Consider the following 20,822-nt stretch of genomic DNA (forward strand, 5'->3'; position numbering starts at 1 on the left):
TGGAGGGTTCATGAGGAGCGGACAGCTGGAGTATCGGTTTGTCAGCTGACGACGTGGGATTCCTGGCAACTGTTCCGTGGAGAGGACTCAGAATTCTTCATCGGAATCAGCACGGCGCCCAACGCAAGGTATGAGTAGCGCTACTAATAAATGGCCATTTGTAAAAGGTGTGCACACTTATTTAAGAAGACGTAATTCCAATGCATTGGTGGTCAAACATAGTAAATTTGATTTATAAACAAACTTTCGCATGTGCGCATAAACCCTCAATACTTGGTAAATATTTGAGTTTTGGAACATGAACTATGAACACAAATGAAGCCGCTGACAGGCCCCCCTGAGCCTGCTGCAGAATCAGCTGTGCAAAGTAGCAACGCCAGCAAGGCCAGGATGTATTCAGAAAAAGGAAAAACGAGTGGTGAAATTGACTGCTAAGGCACTTGCAGAGAAACTGGACAGACTGCAACGTGATAGAAAGGCTAAATTAAATAAAGCTAATAATTTAAAAGAGAGTATAAGGGTCTCAATGGAAAAAAAATGAAACTTTTATGGTTCAAACATCATTCAATGATTTTGTTGGTTTGTGTAATGAAGCAAAAACAGTTCATGGTTCATTGATGTGTTTGTTACCAGATGTTGAAAAAGAAAAGCAACATGAAACATGGTTTAAAGCAAAAACAATGCATTATGATGGGTTTGCTTATGAAGTGAAAGAATGGTTATCGGGTTGCGAACATTTACATTTAAAGGGTGATCATGGTGTTGATGATGGTGTTAAGCCAGAGGATAGTGTTTAAAATGTTGTTGGTAAATCTTCAGTCACTAAAAGCTCATCTAGTGGTAAAGTGAGCACAATTTTTCTGCCAAAATAAAAGCAAAAGCAGAAAAGGCAGCATTACTCGCTCGTATGATAGTCCTAAAAGAGAAGCATGCTTTGGAGGTGCAAGAACTAAAGCTAAGGAAGAAACGTGAACAGCTTGAGCTTGAAGCTTTGCTTTCTGCCTCTTCTGCAAAGTTAGCTGTTCTCCAAGCTGCTGAAGCTCAAAGTATATCTAACATATCGTCCAATGCTTTGAATTCGTATTATGAAAGGGAAATCAGGAAAACAGCTGCTTCAGCCACAGTCAAGCCCAGTACACCAGTCAATGAAGATAAGCCTGCAATGCAAATAGTACAGACTGAAAGCAACATATCTGCAATGATCCTGCCAGAAACGGAAATGGAAAGTGAGCCACCAGCTCAAACGGTCATCACAACGCAATTTCACAACGTGGCTCCTCCACCGCCCAGGCCGATTCCTACAGCGGGAGAAAGACAGTCGGAGGACATTTGTACCATTTTACAAAAACAAAATGAAATAACTGCAACCCTTGTTCAGCATCAGCATTCATCGTCATTACTATCCAGGATAATACCTGTATTCGATGGGGATCCTCTTCAGTACATCTCTTTCATTTCACATTACGTCGTAGCGCACTCGGTGCTTGCTTGGAAGTTTAGGGGTTTTTTTCGCTGTAAAAAGAAGTTTTCTTCCCACGCACAACGGACGCTAATGTTTTTGTCACTTTTTATGGAATCAAACTCGCTTTAAATGCTTTAAACGCTGCATGCTCATACTCTCTCCCACACTCGATATATTATCCATTGTTGATCTGCAGACAGCTGTTGTCACAAACGTCGCACTCGCTTACATCACTGTCATGAGACATTCTCGCAGAAAATCACGGTTTTAGGAACGCAGTAACGCGTGAAAGTAACGGTAATCTAATTACCGTTTTTTCAATAGTAATCCCTTACTCGTTACTTGAAAAAAGTAATCAGATTACAGTAACGCGTTACTGCCCATCTCTGGTGTTGGGCACATAAGTAAAGACTGTGCTAAGCGTTTGACATGTAGGACGTGTGGTAAAGGTTATCCCACTGTCCTCCATATTGATAACAATGGTTTAAGTCCAGAATTCTCTGGAGAGCCCTCCTCTTCAAAGAATGTAACTCCTATGAAAACTTGTGGTCATATAGGGGCCGGAAGAGACAGCGGTTTGCTTTCCATTCTGCCAGTTCAAATAAAGTCTGTTAAAGGTAGTCATGTCATACAGACATATGCTTTTTTAGATCCTGGCAGTTCAGCTAGCTTCTGTTCAGAGCACCTCATGCAAAAGCTAAATCTTGTGGGCAAAAGAACTCACTTCCTGTTACAAACGATGGGTCAAGAAAAGGTCGTCTCTGCCCACTCACTTACTGGTCTTGAAGTTTCTGGTTTAGGCAGCAATGCCTTCTATGAACTTCCAGAAATCCTAACACAGGAAAGGGTGCCTGTCACCACGGATAACTTTGTAAAGAAAGAAGATCTGGTCAGTTGGCCATATCTGTCAAAGGTTCAAATTTCCCACATAATGGCTAATGTGGACCTGTTGATTGGGTGCAACACTCCCAAGTTATTGGAACATGGGAGGTCATTCATAGCCAGGGGAATGGCCCATATGCTATAAGAACAGCATTGGGTTGGGTCATAAATGGGCCCATGGAAGATGGTAAAAGCAACTTGGACAGCGAGCACCCACCAACAGTTGTAAATAGGATATCTGTTTGTAAGCTAGAGGAAATGTTGAAAAGTCAATATAACTACGACTTTAATGAAAAGGTTACAGCGGAAAAGGGTTTGTCAAGGGAGGACCTTAAGTTCATGAAGATCATGGAAGAGTCTGCAACAATGGAAGATGGACACTACTGTTTGAAGTTACCTTTTAAAAATGATAACATAAAGATACCAAACAATTTTTCCATAGTTAAACAAAGATTGCAAAGTCTAAAACGAAAACTTCTCAACAATGAACAGTTGCATAAAGAATATAAAAACTTTATGGATGAGATGCTAAGTAATGGATATGCAGGGCAAATACCTTCACAGCAGCTGTCTTGCGAAAATGGAAAGAAGTGGTACATTCCTGATCATGCAGTTTATCATCCCAGAAAACGATCTATAAGAATTGTATTTGACTGTGGGGCATCATTCCAGGGGACATCATTAAACAAGCAGTTCTTACAGGGTCCTAATCTCACAAGTACATTGCTTGGGGTTTTGCTTAGATTTCGACAGGATCCAGTCGCATTTATGGGTGACATAAAGGCAATGTTTTATCAAGTTAAAGTTGCCAAAGAGGACAGAGACTGCGTTTTTTGTGGTGGCCAGATGGAGATCTGAGCAAGGACATAACTGAGTTTCGAATGACCGTTCATCTGTTCGGTGCAGTATCTTCCTCGAGCTGTGCCAGTTTTGCTTTGAGAAAAACGGCTGAGGACAACCAAACTGAATTCCTAGACAAGGCATGTGAAACGATAAAAGAGAACTTCTATGTGGATGACTGTTTAAAGAGTGTGGCCTCCACCTCAGGTGCTGTTGATTTGGTCAAAGATCTTTCAGCACTTTGTCAATGCGGAGGATTTACACTGACCAAGTGGGTTAGTAACAATCGCACCCTGTTGCAAAGTATCTCAGAGGAGCAAAGGGCTAAAGACTTGAAAGAATTAAATCTTGACAGAGATAAACTTCCGGTAGCAGGAGAGCTCTGGGCTTGCAGTGGTGTGTGGAAACTGATACATTCAAATTCAAAATGGATATTCCTCAAAAATCCTGCACTAGGCATGGAATGTTGTCAATATCAAGTTCTATTTATGATCCATTGGGATTTCTTGCAGCAAAAGAATGCAGCAGGAGCTTTGCAAAGGGGAACTGGGATGGGATGAACCAATACCCCAAACCATGTTGCAAAACTGGAAAAGTTGGCTCAGTGATTTGCAAATGCTTTCCCATTTCAAGGTTAAAAGGTATATACAACCAAGAGAGTTTGGACCTATCTCACATGCACAGCTACACCATTTCTCAGATGCTGGTGAATCTGGATATGGAACTGTGTCATATCTGCGCATGCAAGACAATAGGAAATCCATCCATGTAGCATTCTTGATGGGCAAGGCAAGGGTAACACCTCTAAAACCTGTCACTATTCCACGTCTGGAACTAACAGCTGCTGTACTTGCGGTCCGAGTAGATCTCATGTTAAGGGTTCAGTTGAGAATGAAACTCGAGCAATCTGTATTTTGGACAGAGAGTTCATCTGTACTCAAATATATAATGCATGAGGATAAATGATTCCTTACCTTTGTGGCAAACAGAGCCTCATTCATTACAACTGCAACTAAACAATCACAATGGAGATATGTAAGCTCAAAGGAAAATCCAGCAGATGATGCTACAAGAGGGCTCAAGGCTGGGAACATTGTTCATAGCAGCCGCTGGATCGAAGGACCAAGCTTTCTGCAGAAGCCAGAAAGTGACTGGCCAACCAATCTAATGGAATGCTCCTTAGAACCACAGAGGACCCTGAAGTCAAAAGTGAGGCCACAGTGAATATTACTCGAGTAAAAGACTTGCTTCATGCTACATGTCAATTGATGGTGTACTTCAGACTGGAGAAGGCTCAAGGTTGCTGTTGCTTGGTTCCTTAGACTGAAGGCAATCCTTCGTTCAATGAGAGATAATAAAAGAAGACCGCAACCTAACTTAGATAACCCAATTTGTAAAGGTACTACAAAGGAGAAAGTAAAGAAAACACAACTGTATAGACTATCTTCAAAGGATCCTCTGGAAGCTGAGCTTGCCATTATTAGATTTTGCCAGCAACAAAGATTTGGAGAGGAGATTGCTGCGTTGTCAAGTGGGAAAGGTTCTGTGAGCAGGCACAGCTCAATTTATAGATTACATCCTTATCTTGACAATGAAGGCCTCTTAAGAGTTGAGGGACGACTGACAAAGGGCTCCTTACCAGAAGAAATGAAGCATCCCTTTGTTCTTGCAAAGGATCAACATGTAGCAAGTCTCATCCTAAAGCATATTCATCAACAGCTTGATCATAGCGGTTGTAACCACACCTTATCCACACTAAGGAGAAAATACTGGATCACAAAGGCCAATTCAGCTGTAAGGAAGGTTATCCCAGAATGTAATTTTTGCAGAAAATATCATGCAAAAGCCTTGGAGCAAAAGATGGCAGATTTACCCAAGGAAAGAATTTTGCCAGATAACCCACCATTCACCAATGTCGGAGTCGATTACTTCGGACCTATTGAAGTGAAAAGAGGACAAGTTACAGCTAAACATTATGGAGTCATTTTCACCTGTTTAGCCAGCCGGACAGTGCACTTGGAAGTGGCTAGCTCTCTAAGCACAGATGCCTGCATTAATGCTTTGCGCCGTTTTGTGAGTCGAAGAGGTCAAGTCGCTCACATCCAATCAGACAATGGAACCAACTTTGTTGGAGCAGACAGAGAGTTAAGGGAGGCTCTTGAATCGCTGAAACATACCCAAATAGTGGATGCTTTGCGACACATTGGAATAAAATGGAGTTTTAATCTGCCTGGAGCATCACATCATGGTGGAATATGGGAACGGTTAATTCGTATGATCAGAAAGATTTTGAGATCTGTTCTTCAGCAACAACAGTTGGACGACGATGGATTAAATACGGTTCTGTGTGAAATTGAAGCAATTTTGAATGACAGACCCATCACAAAGCTTTCTGATGATCCAAAAGACCTAGAGCCACTTACACCAAATCAGATGATGAAAGGAAAACCATCTTTACCACCCGGACTATTTGACCCTCAGGATATGTATCTGAAGAGAAGATGGAAACAGGCTTCTACTGCACCACGTGGTTCCTGGCCACTTGGAAGAGTTCTGGAAACTATTCATGACAAAAAAGGACTTGTGCGATCTGCACGTTTAAAAACAAAGACTAATATTCTGGAAAGACCTGTAACTAAACCTTGCTTGTTACATGAGACTGTAATCTAAAAGTGTGTTTAAGTGCTCTATTACTTAAGTTTATTTATGTGAATGTATATGTCTAAAGTAGACTGTATTAGTGGCTCCTTATTTTCTTTGTGATTAGAATTGCCATGTCTGATAGCCATTGCAATTAGGGGCCGGGGTGAAGGAGCCATTTTTGGGTTAAGGTCTTAGGGACATTTATTGTCTTTTGCATTTTTAATTTTAAACCATCTTCACTGTGTTGAGTGGAATATAGCCAAATTTGTCAAACAATTTTTTTTTTTACTTATTTTTTTTAATTGTGGTGTAAATTCATTAAATTAGCCTAAAATGGCTAAGCTACAGAGATGCATCCACCTTTATACCTTCGGACAAAAAGTGTCCCATTGAAAACCATTATAAACGCTATTTTTTACCCCAAATTTATAATAAGATAAACAATTGCAATTTTGGACTTATAGACTTTTCTGGGTAGGGGGAGGCTTAAATTTGTAATTTTTTTTATTTGTCCACCAGGTGGCGCCCTTTTTTCTATATTTCAGGATTGGGTGAATTTATGCCAAAAATTCATATTTTGGGCGAACCGTTCTTCTTTAAAAAGTGGAAAAAAGAGTGGTGTTGTGTGTCACTATCAATGACCTTTATATTTTTTTAAAAATATAAAGGTCTTTATGACTAAAAAAGAAAAAGACACAAACACACTTTTTTTTTTCAAATGTATTCAAAAGCTTGAGAAAGTATTTTCTCTCAGACGGCCACACTGCAATACAAACAAATTAAATATAAAAGCATGGACCAAAAGCAAATTAAATTTTATTTTTGCCTTCAAAATGATTTTTTAAATGTAGCGCAGTTGAATGACCTGAATGACCCGGAAGTATTCATTGATGGAAAGCTAACAAACTGCTTTGTAAATAAACGGCATTGAGCAGAAAATGGGGCTTCTGTCATCTCACACTGTCAATCGATCATGTAGAGACGCCAATTATCTGCAAATTGTGAGCGAAGGGGAGACCGATGGGAAGAGCCACAGGATGATTTTGACAAATTGACGGACAATGACGAGGCTCCGGAAGCAGCGTACAGAGCTGGACTCGGCGTGCGTCAAATGCGCACAGTGAACGCTCCGCTCATGCTTTCTGAGGTACGAAAAATGGTGATGTTTTGTTTGAAAAAGTGACAAATAAGTATCGCTACATTACCATTGCGTTTGATGGTTACAACAAAAATGTATATTTTTAAATCTGATGGCTGGAATTTGACGTCACGACGACTTCCTTCCAGTATAGCTTTGGTGACGTCCTCTGGCTAATCCTGGTGCAATCGCTATCTTTTCGTCGTATAAAATCGTCTAGTTTTATAGTAAACGACAACAGATCACTTCTAAACGTCGGTGATAAGGTTGCACATCTAATCTTGGACACTTAAACCCGACCGAGCCTGTCCGCCTGCACGACTGCGGCCATGGAGCTAATCCGACGCACAGGCTCCGGTGAGTAAAGAGCGCTTGGCTCTTTGTTTTGATATATTTCAGTGCGTTGTGCTGGTATTAGTCTGCATGTGACAAAAAAAGAAGAAAGAATCTTTCTTGCTATCGTGCTATGTGACCTGCCGTGCCAAATTAAATGTTGGAAAATGTTTTCCACTATTTGGGATTATGCGCATCTTCATGACACAAAGACACTACGTGTTTGTGTCATGAAAAACAAAAATGAGAAATGAGTATCCTTACATTCTGTTTTGAGGGCTACAACAGAATATTATTTGTTTTCACGTGGTATCGGACGTGTGTATTGGGGACACGGGGACCCAACCACTATGCCCCGCGGCTGCTCCAGACAGACCCCGGGAGAGGCAGACTCCTCCCGGGGTGCTGCAGCAGGCTGCTCGGGCGGGACCATTTTCTGCTCCTGCAAAAAAAAAAATAAAAGTGGATCGAAATGAATGTTGGTGCCAATCTTTGGACCATCCAAAGGCCTAATTATAATAACAAACGAATATTACTTCAAATGGTTTTTTTTGGAAAATATTTAGTTTTTTTTGTTTTTTGGGGCTAAAAAAACAGGGCGCTCGTGTAATAAAACTGGGATTTAAAGGGTTAAAACAACGAAAATATAATTAAAACTTTATATGAATATTTCAGGGAGAAGTAGTTTTAAAAGACTGACCAATTTAAAGTGGAACAAAATATTAAAATATAAAGTTTTTATAGCACTTTTTGGGGAATGGACATTTATTGTCCTTAGGATCAAAGGTGGATGTGTTTTTAAGGACCCTCCAAGGTTAATACCTTATGTGGCCGCTAGAGGTCACCTTTTTCTGTAAAGGTATCTAAGGTAGACGCACGTAATCAGTGTCAGGTGTGTCGTTAATTGTAAGAAGGCAAACAGTTTGTGACCGCTGCGCTGTTATGTTAAGGTGGTATTGGAATAACGACCAAAAAGGACAAGATACGTACTGCTGGATTTATTGGACTGTTTAATTAATTCATATATACCAGTGACATCTCGTCACCCCCCGTTAACGACCACGTCAGTGGCTTCAAGCGTAGGCTTAGCCTCTACAATTGGCATCCTCGAAAGAGTGACCTTTGTTGTTTAGATGCAGATGGACAGATCCCCTACCTGTGATTAGGTAAAGAATTAATAGGGGGTCCATGTCCCTCTTAAAGAAGGCCAGACTCTTTTTTTTTTTTCCCAAGCTCGTTAGAATACGGTGACCTGGATGACCGAGAACCTTCACAGATACAATATTATATATGATGTATTTACTGCCATATGTAGTTCACTTATGTCACCTAAGATGCAGACATATCTGTGGAAGCAAATATGCAAGCAGATATCTCTCTTTAGTCTCAACCAATCTGTGGTTCACACTCTGGGAATGTAGTAATACAAGTTCCTGTGGAGAGGGGAGGAGCTGCTCTGCTGAGGTGAGGAGGAAACAAAGTACTGTAATTTCAGTTTTTAAATTCACAAAGCAGATGAGTGAAAACAAGGTGAGTGTTGCTGAGCAATAATAGGGTATCCAAATTACTATAAAATGTTTCTTAGAAAAAAAAATCATATTAATGTTTCTAAAGGTGGAACAAAAAAGTCTGGAAATAGTTATGATCTGTTTTGGTACTTGAGTTTGTTAGACCATAAAGAAAAGGAACATCATGGATGAATATAAATTTTGGTTATTGATGAAATTGACATTTTTTTACATGTGCTGAGTTTACTGTCTTTCAATGAGCTGTAAAGGAGTAAAAGTATCTATTAATTTTAATTTATGAGGTAGACGGTCAGCTGGATTTAATACAGACTGGACTGTGTGTGTGTGTGTGTCCCTCTTGCTCAATGTATTTCCTGTTCTGCAAGTTATGGGTTTCTATAAATATATTTCTGATGTTTTTCACTGTTGTGCTCAAAGGTATTATTCCTCGTTTCTCTCTCGTGGTGCCTAAAGATTAGTGGTTTGGATAAGAAAAGAAGATATTCCATGATCCAGCTCCATGGCCATGATCAGTGAAAAGTCCACAGTTTGTCCTCCACCTCCAGTCCTTAGTCCTGGACCCTTAGGCACAAAGTAAGGGACTGTTTCTATTCTAAACAAACAAACAAAGTGAAAATGGTTTAAGAATATGGTAAACTTCATTAACATAACATAGTCTTTCTGAAAAAGATCTTAAAGCACTGACAGATTCAAAGTGATTTTAATAAACAACCATTCAAACAACCATGTTGCTTTAAATATGTATATATTATATACTTGACCTCTTGATATTTGTTTCCCCTTTGAGGTTTGTAGTTTTATGTTCCTTTGTAAAATAACTGCTGTCCTAGCAGTACACTTCTCTATGATTTTGATTGGTTTGATGCTCCCAACGCAACACCTAGTATTTCGATGTGCTAAAAGGAAGACAGATAAACCCTGGGTAAACATCAGGAATAAGTTAAGCTGCTTGCTGTGACTCATTTTCCTGGTAACCCTGGGCCTCCTGGTTGGACATACCTGGAACAGCTCACCCAGGAAGGGCTTAGGCTCCTTTCAATGTGGAGGAGCAGCTGCCTGGTGCACTGCAGACGAAGCACCAATTCATCTGTCAATTTCCTGCTCCCCTCTCTCCTCATTCATTTACAATACATCAAGATAGTTAAATTTGGGACAGTAACTCATCCCTGACCATGATTGGGCAATCGACACTTTTCCAGCTGAGGAACATAGCCTCAGATTTGGAGGTGCTGATTCTCATTCCTGCCACTTTGCATTCAGCTCTGAACACCTGGAGGCCTCCACCTATGAAGACAACTGAACCACATCATCTGTGAAAAGCAGAGATGAGATTCTTAAGCCAGTCCCTGTTTCCACTTAGCTATGCATAGAGGTTCTGTCCATAAAAATTATGAACAGAATTAACAACAAAATACGGCCTTTGGCAGAATCGTCCAACGTACTCTGCAGTGCGGACTTTTGGCAGAGTCCAAAACCTACTGGAAAAGGACCAAGCTCTTACAATGATTGTATTGCATACTCTCAAAGCACCTCTTACAGGGCACCCCAAAAAACCCAACATACAGAGCGGATACTGAGATATCCACCCCAGTCTGCCACCTTTAACCAATGGTAACTTCAGATTGAGACCAAATCCAGCTCTTTCAACTAGACTGGTATCAGAGTCAAAGCCATGCAGGCATCTAGCCAGTAACTCACATCCTCATCCACTAACTGTGACATATAATGTCATTATGGGACATTATGTGTCCCAGATCGCTAGTTTTGTTAGCTGGAGATCAGTGAGCCAGGGTTTCCGCTCCTGGCTGCTTCCCGCAACACAATTATTATTGATTACTAAATACTGATGAAGGAAAGTGTAATTGTGTATATAACAAAAAATTTAAATGGAAATCCAAAATTAAAAATATTAGCAAAAAATCTAAAAGTGATTCCAAAGGATTACCCTGGTGACAGCCTGTCCTACAGGAAATACAGTAGTTGTGAGAAAATTTAATTCTTCAGCCTCATAAGTCTGACACTGAGACAGAAGGACCTCAATGGCCAACAACAGGTATGTGTAGAAGAATAATATGTTCTTCATTGTATGTTTGTGTTTGCAGACATCAGCAACACAAACACAGAGGAGAGTTTACAGCATCCAGCTCGATGTCCATGAACGGTGAAATGTCCAGAGAATTTCCTCCAGTCTTCAGTCATGAACCTGGACCCTCAGTCACAAAGTAAGACTCTGATTCTGCAATAAACATGGAACACAGAAACAAGAGTAACAAACTGCATCATGGAGACATGACTGACTGGGGAGACAGGAGATGAATGAAAATAGAGATGAAGGTAACTCGACATGAAACGAGGAAAACAGAAACGACACAAACAAAACACAGAGCCAGAGACTAAACACAGGCTGAGATAAACACTAAGGGAGGGAAAACTAAGATCACTAAGAACATGTAAAAAAGAAAGATAAGCAAAACCAGGAATAATAATAGTCAAGGAATATTAAATCTGAATCTAAAACACAAACAGTGGGTTGCAGACCCAGCACAGTGACAGAGAGTACACTTGTTGTGAGGAAATTGAGTTCTATGGTCTCGTAAGTCTAACACTGAGATGGAAGCAGCTCAGTGGCCACAAGGTACATGTAGAAGAATAATATGTTCTTCATTCTGTGTTTGTGTTTGCAGACGTCAGGAACACAAACACAGAGGACAGTTTCCAGGTTCCAGCTCAATATCCACGAACAGTGACGCATCCAAAGAATTCCCCCCAGGCTTCAATCATGAGTCTCGACTCTCAGTCTCAAAGTAAGAGTCTGATTCTACTATTAAGTAAATAAAGATCCTTTTGGTTTTGAGTCTTTATATTATTTCAACAGGATTTCCAGGGGTGGAGACATTGAATTGTTCTTAATCTTTTCCACATCAGGTTTTGGTTAAAGTTATAGATAAATATGTATGAAATGAAGCATTTTGAACAATCATTTCTCTGGAAAGCTAAGACGCCATTCTTCGAAGTCAGAAGCTAAACTCTATCTTCCAGAAATGGTGATAAAAATAGTCTAACCCTTATTAACATACAGTGGCTTGCAAAAGTATTCGGCCCCCTTGAATTTTCCCACATTTTGTCACATTACAGCCACAAACATGAATCAATTTTATTGGAATTCCATGTGAAAGACCAATACAAAGTGGTGTACACGTGAGAAGTGGAATGGAAATCATACATGATTCCAAACATTTTTACAAATAAATAACTGCAAAGTGGGGTGTGCATAATTATTCAGCCCCCTTTGGTCTGAGTGCAGTCAGTTGCCTGATGAGTGCTAATGACTAAATAGAATGCACCTGTGTGTAATCTCATTCATTTTACTTGTAATGTCAGTACAAATACAGCTGCTCTGTGACGGCCTCAGAGGTTGTCTAAGAGATGTTAAGGTTCAAAAATTGGAGAAAAGGAGTACGGAGGGCTCACAAGCAAATAACAACTCTGGTCCAGAAGATGTGATCAAAGCAAAGATTTATTGTTTACACGCGCGGAGTTCAACACTGAGCAACGTCAGCGATTGAACTAAAACTTACAATAATTAGACAAAGGTTTTATAGGGGTAGGACAACAAAGCCCCCTCTTTTGCAAAGCAGACAAAGTACAGCTTACGTCAACCCAAACCACAAAATGTTCCGTTAATTTTTTTAACATAGTTTAAAGTACACCACATCTCATCTCCATCCCGGTGTCGCACCATGAGCGCATTCTTATCTCCCAGAACATCAGGTGCACTTCCTGTAAGCATCTGACAATATGCCGGCACAGTTTGCAATCGCAGCAAAAATACATCTTAACTTCTTACCTACTAAAGTGAATCTACTATGGTGTGTACGTGTGTGTGAGTGTGTCTGCTGTGTATGCTATGTATGTGTCATGACCTCTCCTGCACCCCAGCTCACCTCACACCTCTCGCCCTCGCCAGACATAAGGCCTGCGCTCATACACAGCTGAACTATGTGTGACTTCTAGACTAAATGTCACACTCAAATGATGATACTCAAACCATGAAGGAAACTTACTTAAACTGAACATAAATGAAACTTAAAACTTACTCAAACGGCTATAAATGATAAATGATAAAACTTAAATCTTAGCTCTAAAGGATATAAGTAATAAAGGATAAAAATAACTCTAGGCGTCTGTCATGTAAGCAGGTGTGTTGCAATTCCTTTCAGAGCTCCTGTCCTCCTCACCGTGTATTGGCTGATCATTAACGCCTGCCAAGAGTTTCTGACCCTCAGTTGACCAGGAGCCACAGCTCTTTAATATGCTCAAATGCAATCATGTATAAAAGATTAAAATCATTCTCATAACAAAGGTTCTTTCCTCTCAGATCTGCCAATCTGTTTGCTCGTCTCTACTACAGTTTAATCATTGAAAATTACACTGATCAGCATACTATGTGGAAGTTACAGATTACATAATGGCAAAAGCATTTCGTCAGACCCCTCAGAGAATATTGGGAGCAACAACACCACGAAGTCCAAAGAACACACCAGACAGGTCAGGGATAAAGTTATTGAGAAATTTAAAGCAGGTTTAGGCTACAAAAAGATTTCCCAAGCCTTGAACATCCCACGGAGCACTGTTCAAGCGATCATTCAGAAATGGAAGGAGTATGGCACAACTGTAAACCTACCAAGACAAGACCTAAACTCACAGGCCGAACAAGGAGAGCGCTGATCAGAAATGCAGCCAAGAGGCCCATGGTGACTCTGGACGAGCTGCAGAGATCTACAGCTCAGGTGGGGGAATCTGTCCATAGGACAGCTATTAGTCGTGCACTGCACAAAGTTGGCCTTTATGGAAGAGTGGCAAGAAGAAAGCCATTGTTAACAGAAAACCATAAGAAGTTCCGTCTGCAGTTTGCCACAAGCCATGTGGGGGACACAGCAAACATGTGGAAGAAGGTGCTCTGGTCAGATGAGACCAAAATGGAACTTTTTGGCCAAAATGCAAAACGCTATGTGTGGCGGAAAACTAACACTGCACATCACTCTGAACACACCATCCCCACTGTCAAATATGGTGGTGGCAGCATCATGCTCTGGGGGTGCTTCTCTTCAGCAGGGACAGGGAAGCTGGTCAGAGTTGATGGGAAGATGGATGGAGCCAAATACAGGGCAATCTTGGATGAAAACCTCTTGGAGTCTGCAAAAGACTTGAGACTGGGGCGGAGGTTCACCTTCCAGCAGGACAACGACCCTAAACATAAAGCCAGGGCAACAATGGAATGGTTTAAAACAAAACACATCCATGTGTTAGAATGGCCCAGTCAAAGTCCAGATCTAAATCCAATCGAGAATCTGTGGCAAGATCTGAAAACTGCTGTTCACAAACGCTGTCCATCTAATCTGACTGAGCTGGAGCTGTTTTGCAAAGAAGAATGGGCAAGAATTTCAGTCTCTAGATGTGCAAAGCTGGTAGAGACATACCCTAAAAGACTGACAGCTGTAATCGCACATCTAGAGATGGTGCTACGAAGTATTGACTCAGGGGGCTGAATAATTACGCACACCCCACTTTGCAGTCATTTATTTGTAAAAAATGTTTGGAATCATGTATGATTTTCGTTCCACTTCTCACGTGTACCCCACTTTGTATTGGTCTTTCACGTGGAATTCCAATAACATTGATTCATGTTTGTGGCTGTAATGTGACAAAATGTGGAAAAGTTCAAGGGGGCCGAATACTTTTGCAAGCCATTGTAGCAAATTTCTGGTATTAAAGACCAAGGCTGTTTAAACAAAAAGATTTCCACAAAACAACCAACACAACAGCTGTGTTGATTTTAATGTGTATTATGTGTTTACAAGGTACATGTAGAAGAATAATGTTCTTCACTCTATTTTTGTGTTTGCAGATGTCAGCAACACAAACACAGTGGACAGTTTCCAGGATCCAGCTCGATGTCCACGAACAGTGATGCATCCAAAGAATTCCCTCCAGGCTTCAGTCATGAATCTCAACCTTCAGTCACAAAGTAAGAGTCTCATTTTGCTATCAATCACTTTGGTTTTGAGTCTCTATATTATTTCAACAGGATTTCCGGGAGTGGAGTCATTGAATTGTTCTTGATCTCTTCCACACCAGGTTTTGGTTGAAGTTTAAGATAAATGCGTATCATTTCTCTGGAAAGCTAAGACACCATTCTTGGATGTCATATGCTAACCTCTACCTTCCAGAAATGGTGATGAAAATAGCCTAACCCTTATTAACATATTAGCAAATTTGTAGTGTTATTGACCAATGCTGTTCAAATGTTCATTTAAAAAGATTTCCAAAAAAGAACAGCTGTGCTGATTTCAATGTGTATTATGTGTTTACAAGGTACATGTAGAACAATATGTTCTTCACTCTATTTTTGTGTTTGCAGATGTCAGCAACACAAACACAGTGGACAGTTTCCAGGATCCAGCTCGATGTCCACGAACAGTGATGCATCCAAAGAATTCCCTCCAGGCTTCAATCATGAATCTCGACCTTCAGCCACAAGGTACGAGGCTGATTCTACTATGAACTTAGTGAAGATGATTTTGGTTTTGGAGTATTTCATTCATTGAGTTGTGCTTTATCTCTTTCACATCAGGTTTTGTTTGAGTTTATAAATGGTAAATGGCCTGTATTTGTATAGCGCTTTACTAGTCCCTAAGGACCCCAAAGCACTTTACACTATATTCAGTCATCCACCCATTCACACACGTGATGGCAAGCTAAATTGTAGCCACAGCCGACCTGGGGCACACTGACAAAGGCAAGGCTGCCGGACACTGCCGCCACCGGGCCAGAGGTGTCTTGCCCAAGGACACAACGACCGAGACTGTCCAAGCCGGGGCTCGAACCGGCAACCTTCCGATTACAAGGCGAACTCCCAACTCTTGAGCCATGATCACCTGTATAAAGCAATCGATATAAAATGTAACTGTCATGGCAGATGTAGGTCTAAGCATCATGAGGTTGTCACCTCATTAAGCTAATCCAGAGAATGCCGAGTGTGTAAAGCAGTAATCAAAGCAAAGGGGGCTATTTGAAGAATGTAAAATATTTTTTAAGTTATTTCACACTTGTTTTGTTTACTACATATTTCCTGGATTCCAAACACCTTCGAACACTTATCTCCAAGGACAGCAGGTCTGCCCAGCGCATGCTACAGGACCGGATATGTTGTCTACACTGGTTTACTCTCACCCCTTACCCACCCCTATTGATTGTCATGTGCTTTAATGGTGTATTAAGATTAATGTTGTTTGTTGCTGAGGAGTTTTTTTTCCTGTCATCAAACTGTTCTCCCATCAGGAGCTCGGTCTGGGTGGAGCTCTTTTTCCCCTCCTCTTACCTCATGTTATGTGCTATTGTTTTTCTTATCAGCCTACCTCTCTGACCTGTCTCCCTAATGTGATGTTTGTGTAAAGTGTGTTTGGTCGGAGGGTTCCTTTGTGAGTGCGCATCCGCCAACCAGCATGCTGCCTGCTGTAACCTTCGTGATTAAAAAATGTATTTCTGATTCTGCTAATAGGCTTCATTTAAATACTAGACCAAAAGCTCTTAACTCATACATTTATATATAGGGCTTTGGAGTTGATGTCACACCGCAATGCATTGTGGGACCGCGGCGCCATTTTTGGGGTCTACGAATAAAAAGAGACACTGTGTTGGAACGACGACGACAAGAATCATGCTTAAAAGCAGCTCCAAAGAAAACGGACGGTATAGAGACCGATTGCGTCCAGAGGCGAAGCAGCGGTACTTGAAAAAAAATAGAGTGCATCGCAAATCTGGACCCATATGAAATACGGCAGTGGAGTAAAGACCCAGACGACTTACCGCCACTGTCCTACCCCGATATCTTCACCTATCTTGTTTGTGGAGTAAGCGCCTACACAGTTTCGTAATTACAAGTCACTGGAGGCGCACATACAATTTACAAATGGCTGGGTGCAAGATTTGGCTATTTTCAAGCCGCCAAACTGCGAGTACGTCGTGATTCATACCAAGGTAAGTCGGCTGGAGTGCATTGTCCACCCCCTGCCATAATTAATGTTATACATGTATCATTGAACTGCTAAAATGTTGTTATCCTATTATGTGCCCATAATTGTAAAGTAGATGCAAGCAAACACATAGGTAATAATTTGCCTGATTATCAAACGCCAATTTGTGTCCTCCCTGTCTCATTTCATTTATTGTCTTTACATCAACTTTGTCCTTGTATGTTCCAGGTACTGCACTCCCAAAGATTGAATGAACCTGCATTACGGCCATGGGTAATTGTAAGCACCACGGGGAAGGTCGAAGCCGCACACTGCACCTGTATGGCCGGAGTTGCAGAGACCTGCACCCATGTCGCTGCACTGCTGTTTAAAGTGGAGGCAACAGTGCGGATCCGTGGCACAAAGACTGTCACAGATGAATCAGCCTACTGGGTTTTGCCGGGGAACACAACCAAGATACTGCCAGCGGCTGGCCATAACATTGACTTTACATCTTCAGCAGCACAAAAAAAGACTCTTGATGAAAATATAAACGGACCGTCTGTGGTGAAAGGCAGAAGAAGCCGTCCTTCAAAAAGAAAGATTCCTTCTTCTACGTTTGAGGAGTTGTCACCAGTGTTAGACACACTTCAAAAACACAATAAAGCAGTGTGTTTGTCTGGATTGGAGAAATACTACACATCACACACTGTCAAGTCATCCACATTACCACTGTCTCTGGCGTGTTTGCAAAACACAGGAGCAGAGTCCCTTGGCCTTACCGAGCTACAACTGCACTGTGTAAAGTACGAAAACGCAGCAAAAGTTACTGAAGAACAGGCAGAAGCTATTGAGGTACACACAAGACTACAACACAAGAGCCCAGAATGGTATGTTTGGTGTGCTGGGAGAATCACGGCTTCAATGATGCACGCTGTGTGTGCCACCACTGTAGAAAAACCCGCCATTACTGTGGTTAATCGTGTTTGCTATCCTGTGAACTGTGTCTATACTGTGCAAACAACTTGGGGACTGGAGCATGAACCAGACACTCGCCACGCCTACACCCAGAAAATGTCAGCGTGTCACAAAAACCTACAGGTCTGTATGTGTGGTTTTCTTGTTAACACGGCTTTTCCTGAAGTAAGTAGGTGCATCTCCTGACGGTCTAACCACGTGTGAATGTTGTGGGAAGGGGTGCCTGGAAATTAAATGTCCATTTAAGTAGAGATCTGACAGCATTCAGCAAGCATTGGATGCACATGACAAAGACTTCTGCCTCGAGTTGACAGCAAATGGACTTAACTTGAAGAAGACACACCACTTTTACTCTCAAGTGCAAACACAGGTGTTTGTGTCCAACGCAAAGCACTGCGACCTGGTGGTTTGGACACAAAAAGACATGGCAGTTGTACGCATCTTCCCAGATGTGCACTTCTGGGAATCGCGTTTAAAGAAAGCTCAGGAGTTCTTTCAGAAGGTGTGCCTTCCTGAACTAGTAGGAAAACATTTCTCTATGCGAAATGCAGCCCTGAGTGGTCACAAAGTTTTTCTTTCTGGTGTGTAGTTTTTATGTCAGAAGTGCATTGAAATATGTATAACTTGATTTCAACACTGCAGCACTTACCATGTAACAATTGTCTAAGTGTAAAATAAAGCGTCAAATGCAGATCTTTGTCGTTACCTTGCTTTTATTATAATGTTATTTTAGTGAAACACAGAGTTTAAAGCTATGATAAACAGTCAATTATAGTATACAGATACAGAAATGGTTACATAATGTGATGTCAGTGTGTTCATACAATTACACAAAAAAGGTTTTCCTAGTAGTATTTCTTCACAGACATACTCAAAGTTTTCACAATCATTAATTAACAAGAACAAGTCTCATGTGTGTGGCTTCACTACAACACTGGGGCACATGTTACCCAAAACACAACACACCCGCACAATTTTATCAAGAAAGGTAACGTCTTCACCCTCACATGGAAGAAGAGAACGGATTGGCATGGTGGTATGTAGCATTTTGAACTTATTGCGCAAACTGCCAATTACTCGCTCGACATGGATTCTTAGGTGTGCAATGGCTCGTGTATTTTCAATGTCCTTGGCATCTAGTTGACAGAAGCCCCTTGTAAATGCTGGGATCTTAACCTCCGCACACATCATTCCCACCGCATCTCTGATGTCAAAGCCTCTGTCATCCAAAACTACATCCCCTGGTAACAGCTTGTTAAGTATACCACATTGCTCTGTGATGTGTTTATCTGATGCACGGCCCCCCCACCCCTTAGAAATGAATGAAATTGCACCTTGGGGAGTAATCCCGATCAGGTATTTCATGGTGTGTGTACCCTTGTAGTGCGAGCACGTTTGAGCACGAGCCTTTAAATTACATGGTCGTTCTGTACGAATTTCAAAACAGTCAACAATGATGGCTACCCGATTTCCAAAAGTTTCCATAAATTGTGGAGGCATTGTTGCTTGCAAACAGTGCCTTTCTGGCCAGTGTACAAGTATTCCTAAGCGGGCATACAAAACGTCAATTGTATCAGCAAAGACAGAAGAAAGAGTTTTGTGGGACACATTGAATAGATAACTAAGATGCTGGACAGGAAGATCAAGTCTAAGTCGCATAAGTGTGAGTAAAAGCATTTGGAAATGCGACAGTTTCTTTGATGCTGGTAGGAAAGCTTTTACATTGTCTAGCACAGACATAAAAATAGCAAAACAAGTAAGACCAGTGTAATATTTCACTTTTTCCGTGTCACCCTGTAAAAAGTTTTCATTCAGCTCTGTCTTGTCCAACTGTGATTTAAGCTTTCTGTTCTCCTCCAGCAGCCGGTTTATTTCTGCTCTGCTCTGTACACAGCGCACACAATCATTTGTCGGTCTTTGATCTTCTGTCTGTCTCTCTCTGAGATCAGCGTTTTCTGCATCTGCACCTGTTACCTCTGCTTCTACGTGTCCATCACAAATCTGGCCCTCAGCCAGAATCACAGGGTTGTTATGGTGTTGCTCTTCTGTGGTGTCCATCTCTGGCTGCTCTTCTGTGGTAACTTCTGCTGAGGCTTCACCTTCACACTTTGCTGCTCCATTGTGAAAGCCTGTCCAATACAAAGAGTGCAAATACACAAGGAAATTTTTAAGTGGTTTATACATTAAGGCCGTATGAATACTCAAAAATGTATGTGTTGATTGACGGACACTAAGATCAACTTTTAAAATAAGAGATTGTGATGGGGGGTGCGGTTGTTGTTTACCTCCTACTAGTGCTTTCTTTTGTTCCCGTTGTGTTCGCCTCCTGTGACGGTCTGCATGTCATGTTCGGATTTCGGAGTGCCCCATGTGTAGCGTTGGTACCCAGTCTGGATTTGTTTGATCCATTTCATAGGCAGGCTTCCCTACAGTTGTGCAAAAGAATTAGCGAATCTTCACATAGCACATATGTCTGCAAAGTCACTCCATTCGATGTTTGATCGCATTTTCTATAACTTCCGAGACCACCAACGATAATATTATTCAGCTATAAAGTGTGATATGAACATATTTAGCACTTACCGGAATGAAAATGTCTGGAGCACACCAAGTGATACCGGGAGATGGAACAGAACTTGATATCAGCTCGTCTCACGGCTGCTATCCAGGCTCGACGCCTTCGTTTGGTAACATCCGATACCTGAGCTCCTTGAAATTGCTTCCAGGTTGGGAAAGCATAAAAAGACAACCCAAGCTTATTCCCGTGCCGATCGTAAGATCGAACATTGCAGCCGATCACACAGCAAGTACGAACCATGGTTGTGCTTTTGCTCCTTCGCCCGCCGCTTGCGGTTAGACCCCGAAAATGGCGGATCAGGCCAAAATCCTTTCTACGCCCACCCCCGTGACATCACGCTCCAAAGCCCCATATTACTGACATATTTTTCCACACAAACAACCACTCACACAACAGCTGTGTTGCTGTCTGTTTTGTCATGTGT

At 41.4% G+C, this 20,822-nt stretch overlaps 2 protein-coding genes across 2 annotated transcripts in view; one reads left to right on the forward strand and one right to left on the reverse strand.

Moving 5' to 3' along the window:
* Positions 1–20,822, forward strand: part of LOC112845990 (protein NLRC3-like) — a 23,455-nt gene continuing 2,633 nt past the window's right edge. The window contains exons 1-5 of the mRNA XM_025905172.1: positions 1–128; positions 10,930–11,049; positions 11,512–11,631; positions 14,736–14,855; positions 15,249–15,368. Coding sequence (XP_025760957.1) covers positions 10,976–11,049; positions 11,512–11,631; positions 14,736–14,855; positions 15,249–15,368 — 434 coding nt within the window. The 5' untranslated portion in view covers positions 1–128; positions 10,930–10,975. The remainder of the gene's footprint in view (positions 129–10,929; positions 11,050–11,511; positions 11,632–14,735; positions 14,856–15,248; positions 15,369–20,822) is intronic.
* LOC112844048 (uncharacterized) lies at positions 18,539–20,687 on the reverse strand. The gene is made up of 3 exons (XM_025903473.1): positions 20,404–20,687; positions 20,106–20,246; positions 18,539–19,949 (listed from the first exon to the last, which is right to left on the reverse strand). Exon 3 carries the CDS (start codon positions 19,876–19,878, stop codon positions 18,730–18,732), a length of 1,149 nt encoding a protein of 382 aa, XP_025759258.1. The 5' UTR covers positions 19,879–19,949; positions 20,106–20,246; positions 20,404–20,687; the 3' UTR covers positions 18,539–18,729.

The sequence above is a fragment of the Oreochromis niloticus genome, linkage group LG3, assembly GCF_001858045.2.
Source record: "Oreochromis niloticus isolate F11D_XX linkage group LG3, O_niloticus_UMD_NMBU, whole genome shotgun sequence".
Taxonomy (NCBI): Eukaryota; Metazoa; Chordata; class Actinopteri; order Cichliformes; family Cichlidae; genus Oreochromis; species Oreochromis niloticus.